Raw genomic sequence first — 7,529 nt, forward strand, 5'->3', positions numbered from 1 at the left:
GAAAGAAGGACTGCTACATGTGTTTCTCCATGACCCCAACCTTGTTCCCAGTGCCCAAGACTGATGGCCATGAAATCGACAGCTGGAGCCCAGAGCACAGGCCTCCTCTCTGCTCTCGGGTTTCGCCCCTTCCCCCTCCCTCCTCTCTCCGTACCTTTCCCCCACTTTCCCTGCAGACTTTCAAACCCAATCCCTCCCTGCCCCTCTCTCTGGAGGCCCCAGACAAGGCAGACAGGCCAGCCTAGCTGAAGCCATGAGCTCCTAAAGGAGTCAGGAGGTGGCCAATGCCGTCCCCATCATCACTGTGACCACCATCCCCACTCAGATACCAGTGGAGACAGCCTAGGACCCTGAAACCATGAGCCTAGAGTACCAGTGCCCTTCAGAGCAGAGGCCTCCCAACCTTTCGTCCATCACATGTCCTTGACATGTATAGTACTAAATGACACAATTGGGGAAGAAGGTCCCAAAGCCCTAGGAGCAGAAGCCCCTCCCAGACCTCCAGGCCAACTTCCAGCCATGACCATAGGGGAGAGGGACCAAGCTCTGGCCTCTCTGGGAGCTGTGCCTTCAACTACTGCACTCGCCACCCAAGATTTTGGCACCATCAAATCCTTCAGCACCAGAAACAAAGGATTTCCCCAGTGAGAATGGCCTGAAAGCAGACTCGCCACCCTTTGCTTTGCTCTTGAACCCAAAGGAGCCCACATGAAACCTTTTCACCTGACTTTATATTAACTTCCTTTCTATTTAGAGTGTAAACTCCTCGAGGGCACTGCATGCTTTTCAGTTTTCCCAGTGCTTATTCAGCACAGTGCTTTGCACATAATAAATAGTTAAAAAAAAAAAACATCTTTTTCTTAATCTACCACTCCAGTGCAGGCCTTCATCACTTCACAGCTAGACTATTTTTTTTTTTTTTGCAGGGGGGAGGTGAGGGCAGTTGGGGTTAAGTGACTTGCCCAAAGTCACATGGCTAGTAAGTGTTAATAGTCTGAGTTCTTATTTGAACTCAGGTCCTTCTGACTCCTGGGCTGGTGCTCTATTCACTGCACCACCAAGCTGCCCCAATGGCTAGACTATGACATAACCTGCTGGGAGTGGAGGTAGGGGTCTGCCTGCCTCAAGTCTCTTCCCCTTCTGATACATTCTCCATTTATCCACTAAAGAGATTTTCCTAAAATGCAGGTTGATCAAGTTACCACCTCCCCATATTCAATAAACTCCAGTGGCTTCCTGTTGTCCCCAGGAACAAGTGCAAAATGCTCTGCTTGGCCTTCAAAGCCCCATCCTACATTTCCAGTCTTCTTACACCTTATTCCCCACCATGCACCCTTTGATCCCTGCTGTTCCCAGAACAAGACCCTCCATCTCACAGCTCTGGACATTTTCTCTGGCTGTCCCCCATGCCTGGAATGCTCTCCCTACTGTGCTCCAATGACTGGCTTCCTTTAAGTCCCAACTAAAATTCAGCCTTCAATCGGAAGCTTTCCCCAACCTCCCTTCATTCAAATGCCCTCCCCCCTGGTAATTATCTCCTGTTTATCCTGTATATAGATAGTTTTGTTTCTGTTTGCAGGTTGTCTCCCCCATTGAACTGTAAGCTTCCCGAGGGCAGGGATGCCTTTGGCCACTTTTTGCACCCCCAGAACTCAGCATCGGTCCTTAATGCTGATTGATTCTTTTGCTAAAGTGATCTCTCCGGTCCCTCTTACCGTTTCTCACTCTCTGTCTTTGGCTGTCCCTGTACATGTATTGCGTTTGTCTTTGACACCCCAAGCTGCCCGTCTCTCTTCGGTGTGGGCATTAGCTCTCTGGCCTTAGAGATCTGGTGTCTCCCCTGGCTTGCCCACTTCTCTTTTCATGGCCTTTGTCCTCCTCTGGTGGTTTATCCTACTTACTACAGCCAGACTTTCCCCAAGAGGATCCACAAGCTCCATTAAGGCAGCCCCAGGCGCAGGATGGAGGGAGGAGGGGGAAGAGCTGGTTAAGAGGCTGGCCTGACGCTGCCTGAGATTAGGAGGTTTTTGGGGGGAAGGCAGATGGGAGGGGGGCAAGAGCCAGGCCCAGGAAAGATAAGGATTCTTCCCGATCCACCTTAAGGCTCCCCCTCCCCCTCCCCCTTTCCTCCTGCAGAGAATGGGAGCTGCCAGGATGGGGCCCCAGGTGTCTGGACCACTCCACCCCCCAGTGCAGCCTGAACAGGGGACCCTCCTCTCACCAATTATCCCCCCCATTCCTCTACCCAAGCTCCCCCCCCCCCCCCCCCCAACAGGAGAGACACATAAAAAAGGGGGGGGGGGGGCCGCCCCCCCCCCCCCCCCGGGCCCCCCCCGGGGGCCCCCCCCCCCCCCCCCCTCCCCCCCCCCGGGCCCCCCCCCAAGCCCCCCCCCCCCCCCCCCAAATCAGGAGAGACACATATAAAGAAGGGGGGAAGGGAGGGAGAAGCAAGAAATTGGAGAGAGAAGCAGGGGAGAGGAGGGGCAAAGAGAGAGGAGAGGGAGGGGGAGGGAGAGAGAAGCAGGGGAGAAAGGGAGGGGGCAGAGAGAGAGGAGGGGGAAGGAGAGAGAGTGAATCGAGAGGGAAGGTGGGGAAGGTAGGATTTAGAGATGAAGGTACAGAGAGGGAGAGAAAAATAAAAGATAGGGACAGACCTAGGGAGGGGAGGGAAAGGAGATAGGGCCAAAGCAGACGAGGGTGGCAAGAGTGGTGAAGGTAAAAGGGGGAAAGATAGTGAGAGAGAGGAGAAGGAGGGAGGGAGGGAGGGAGAAAGAGAGAGAGAGAGAGAGAGAGAGAGAGAGAGAGAGAGAGAGAGAGAGAGAGAGAGAGAGAGAGAAGAAAGGAAAGAGAAAGAGAGGGATGAGAATTTGAGGTTTAAAAAGGAGGAATGGACTGAAGAAAAGACAGAAGGGGAACAGATACAGAGACAGGAAAGAAGGGAGGAAGATGTGAGAGAGAGAGAGAGAAATCCAGAGGCAGACACAGGGGAAGAGAAAGAAGAGAGAAAAGGGGAAGGGAGTTACAGAGAGAGGGAGATAAAGACAGCAACAGCATACAGAGACAGGAGAAAAAAGGAGATAGAGAGGTTGAAAGGGAGGAGAGATAGGGAAAAGGTAGGGAAGGCTAGAAGGCCCAGCTCAGAGCCGGGGAGAAGGACCCTGAGTGAGAGCCCCTTCCTCTGATATTTGGAGATTACAGGCCCCTAGACAGAGGGGGAGAGAGGGGATTATGTCCTACTGAAAAGCAGGAGACAGACATAGACATAGACAGGAAAAGAGATTCATTGAGAGATAGGGAGACAAAGAGACAGAGACAGAGAGACAGAAGAGTCAAAGAAGAAGAACCAGGGGGTGTGAAAGACAGAGATCCCTGAAGGCATCGCTGCCTGCACCTTGGAGCCTGAGAGATGGGGGGCCCAGCTCGCCTCAGTCCTCCCCGGGCCCTGCTGCTTGGGGCTGCCTTAGGGGCTGCAGGTAAGAGTTCTGGGATAGGGTTAGGCAGTAAGGTGGGGGGAGAGGGGGAATTCTAATAGAGAGACACTTCACAGATATCCCGCAGAGAGAATTTCTGAGAGAGCTCAGAGACCTGCCACATTTACACGTCTGGTGCTGGGGTGGGGTGGGGTGGGGATGGGAGGGGGGCCAGAAGAGGAGAAAGGTCTGGAGGCGGGGGAGGCCACTCATTCCGCCCACCGCCCATCCCTCTCCCAGCTCACATCGGCCCGGCGCCTGCCCCGGAGGACTGGTGGACCTACAAAGATAATCTCCAGGGAAGCTTCGTCCCAGGTGCACCCAGTGTGGGACTCCAGAGTCTCCCCTCCCCCTCCCCCCCCCCCCCCCCTCCGGCCCCCCCCCCCCCCGGATCCCAAGGCATCCTCGGACACCCCCCCCCCCCCCCCCCCCCCCCCCCCCATCCCTGCAGGCCCGCCCCCTCTGGGATCCCAAGGCATCCTCGGACAGCTTCCTCACCTCGGGGCTCCAACCTCGCCTAGCCTCTCACCACCCCAGAGCCCAGACCCAGGCGTCCCCTTCCCCAGACTCTCCGGTACCCTGGAGACCACTCTGACCGCCTTCTCCCAGGTGGAGACCTCGTCCGTTCCTCCCCTAGCCTCCCCCCTCCACGCCCCTTCCCCAGAGACCCCAGCATCCCTCTCCCAGACCTCTTCCTCTCTGGGGGGTGGGGAGGACATAGGCATCCCCTCTCGTCTGCAGACCCTGGCATGTCCTGTCCCAGATTCCTCCCGCCATCCCCTTGCCCCTCCGGGACTCCGGCGTCCCTTCCCCCTGCTCCCCTCTCGAAGGCCAAGGAGCCATTATAGATGCGCATCTCGAAGTAGTGAGTGGGCGAGAGTGGAAGCCAAGCGCGGGGGCGGGCGTCGCGCCAGCCTCTCTGGCTCCCAGCTCCATTCCTGGGGACCCAGATCTCCACCCCTCCCCCTCGGCCCCCTGCGGTCCCACGACCCTCCAAACGCTCTGCCCCGTCTTGACCGTGAGGCCAACGAAACTACAACCCCCATGAGGCACAGGGGCAGAGGAGCATCTGGGACACGCGTTAGCTTCCGCGGAGACTGCTGGGAGTTGTAGTTTTATTATTGTGTGGCTCCCGGTGGGACGAGAAAGGCAGGCTCGGGGGAGTAAGGGGCTTGGTAAGCCCTCAGGAACCCAGGGGTCCCCTCTTTCAGCTCCTAACGGCAACAAAGACCCAGACATCTCCTTCCCTTAGCCCCTCAAAGATCCAGGCATCACTTTGCCCTCGGGCATCCGGGTTAAACCACCTTTCTCTTAGTAATTGATTGCCACTTCTCTTACCTCCACCTCTCTTCCCCCCACCCCACCCCCAGGGCCGCCCTTCTGGGGCCTGGTGAACGCAGCCTGGAGTCTGTGTGCCGTGGGGAAGCGCCAGAGCCCCGTAGATGTGGAGCTGAAGAGGGTCCTCTACGACCCCTTCCTTCCTCCGCTGCGGCTCAGCACCGGCGGGGAGAAGGTAAGGGGGCCTGTTCCTTGCTGTTCTGGGACCCAGCTGTCCCTCCACAGCCCCGCCCATTCAAGGACCCAAGTGGTCCTGGCGCCCAGTTCTCTCGTTTTGGGGGGTTGGATGGACCCCAGATCCACAGAGTCCAGGAGGGGCGATCAGGGAAGGCATCCTGCAGGTAGAACCTGCGAGAAAGAACAAGTGTGGCCTGGATCTGAACGCTGGGGAGGGAAAGGAAGCTGGGACCAGAAAGAGGAAGAGCCGAAGGAAGGCGGCTAGGCTAGGGGCCACAAGGATCCAGAGCTAGGACAGGGTCCCAATTCCAGATGAGGCAGCAGACCTGGAAAGAAGGGGCAGAGGCTTACCCAGGGTCCTGCAGCCACATCGAGGCAGAACAGGAGCTGCTTCCCGGGCCCACTGCCTCAGATGCGTGTAGAGGCTTTTGAGCCCAGGAAATCAACCTGTGCCTGATTTCCCCTTAGGCAGGTCAGGGGAACTACCCGGGTGGGATTCCCCACTTGTGGCCTCCCTCTCTCTAACCAGCTCTAACTTTCTCTCAGCTTCGAGGGACTCTGTACAATACTGGTCGACATGTCTCCTTCCTGCCAGCCTCAAGGCCTGTGGTCAATGTGTCAGGGGGGCCCCTCCTCTACAGCCACCGACTGAGCGAGCTTCGCCTCCTCTTTGGGGCCCGAGATGGGGCTGGTTCAGAGCACCAGATCAACCATGAGAGTTTCTCAGCAGAGGTGATGGGCCCCCATTGTGCCCACCACGGGCTTGGCCATCATTTGGTCTTGGATGTCACTGGTTACCCTGACCTCCCTCACAGGCTCATAACCCTAACCCTTAGCCTGGTGCTGACCCCATCCCTGGTTTTGCTCATCCCTTCTACCAATGCTCAGCTCTCTGACCACAACCCTGGACCTGGAGTCTCTGCTCCTACCACTGACCCAGACGCCCTCATTCCTCCTCTCCATACAGGTGCAGCTGATTCACTTTAACCAAGAACTCTATGGGAATCTAAGTGCAGCTTCCCGGGGTCCCAATGGACTGGCTGTCTTAGCACTTTTTGTGAATGTGAGTTCAAATGCCTGGGCATCTGAGGTGGCAGGAGTAGGGGTATAAATCCATGGGTCCTCCAGGGGTATAGATTGTGGGGAGAGGATATCTGAGAGGCTGGGGGAAAGGATACCTACTATTCTTGAAGGGGTAAAGGAGGGAATAACTGGGTATTGGAGGAGGGGGTCCCTGGGATTGAGGACTGGAGACAAGAGGTGCTGGATGCATGAAGGAGAAGGGCTACGTGGGGCCATGGGGACTGGATGTTGGGGACAGGAGTTGAGTACTGGATTCTTGGGTCTCCTGTGAGGCATCCCCTTTTCCCATACCAAAGAAAGCTGTCTTCTGACTCTAGGGACTTCTTTGGAGAGGTGTCCCTGATGCTTTCTAGCCAAGGCCAAGGCCAAGGGCCATAACCCTTCTCTGAACAGAACTGATCTGGTCTAGAGTCCTGGGTCCTGGATTTAAATGCATCTTGAAATACTTTAGAGGGGCCCTCCATTGAACAAACAACAGTAACAGTTGCAGGGTGTGCAGGTCTCTGGACTTAGCAATAGCAGGAAATGGAGGATTCCAAGAGATTTAATGCCTGCCCTCAGAGAGCTTGCATTTCAATAGAGGATACCAGATATAAAATTAAGCATGAGATTGGTGTTTGTCGAGATGTGTGTTTTTAGCAGTGTGGGGCCATCTGCAGCTCCAGCCACCATCTGGTCTCTTTAAAGAAGGCACAAGGGGGTGGAAAGGGAAGGCCCTGGGGGTGGGCTTGACAGGTTGAGTAAGAATTGAACCCAGGAAGGGATATGGAGGAAGGGACGGGGCATTAGTACCTAGAAGGTTCTGAGCAAAGACCAGAGGCTAAAGTCACCAGGGCTGAGCCCATCCAGTTGGACTCAAGCACAGAAAAGGTAGGCTGGAGTTATCCAAGGTTAAGACTGGAGCTCCTGGGGGAGCCCTCCATTGGCAAGGTCCAAGGTGGCCTGGTGGATAGAACACTAGGCTTGGGGTCAAGAAGACCTGAATTCAAACCCATCCTTAGACCCTTCCTGTCACATAACCTCTGTTTGCCTCAGTATTCTCATAGGTAAAATGGGAATAAGAGCTTCCCTCCCATCTCATTTTATATTATATTATCTCATTTGATAATGTTGTGAGGTACTTGGCTGTCATTGTTAAGAAAATATTCTTATGATCCAGGCAGGGAGCATGAACCTGATTTAGGAAGCCAAAGGGGCTAGTAAAGAGGGATCTGAGCTAAGGAGTCACTGGATCAAGGCAAGAAGCCTTGTGTCTGTAATGTAGACACCACTCTGTTGTGAATCCATTGTATCTGAAGTGTTAGATGGCTGCCCTCCTTTGTTTGCTCAGCACCCAGAACCCAGTCAGAGGCCCTGGTCTCCTCCCTCACCTGTCCCCCCCACTCAGAGGCCTTGGTCTCTTCTCTCACCCACTCCCCCCCCCCCATTCAGTGCCCAGGATTTAGTTCTCCTTTGAAGGAA

The 7,529-nt window shown here is 55.4% G+C and overlaps 1 protein-coding gene across 1 annotated transcript; it reads left to right on the forward strand.

Annotated features, from left to right (window-relative positions):
• Positions 1-2,415: 2,415 nt before the first annotated feature.
• CA11 (carbonic anhydrase 11) lies at positions 2,416-7,011 on the forward strand. The gene is made up of 5 exons (XM_069103278.1): positions 2,416-3,473; positions 3,711-3,785; positions 4,841-4,983; positions 5,532-5,717; positions 5,953-7,011. The coding sequence occupies exons 1-5, from the start codon at positions 3,407-3,409 to the stop codon at positions 6,094-6,096; spliced, it is 615 nt and encodes a 204-aa protein (XP_068959379.1). The 5' UTR covers positions 2,416-3,406; the 3' UTR covers positions 6,097-7,011.
• Positions 7,012-7,529: the final 518 nt, after the last annotated feature.

The sequence above is a fragment of the Petaurus breviceps genome, unplaced genomic scaffold (genome assembly GCF_028583685.1).
Source record: "Petaurus breviceps papuanus isolate PSGF00001 unplaced genomic scaffold, PetGlider_PUasm1.0 577, whole genome shotgun sequence".
NCBI classification, from domain to species: domain Eukaryota; kingdom Metazoa; phylum Chordata; class Mammalia; order Diprotodontia; family Petauridae; genus Petaurus; species Petaurus breviceps.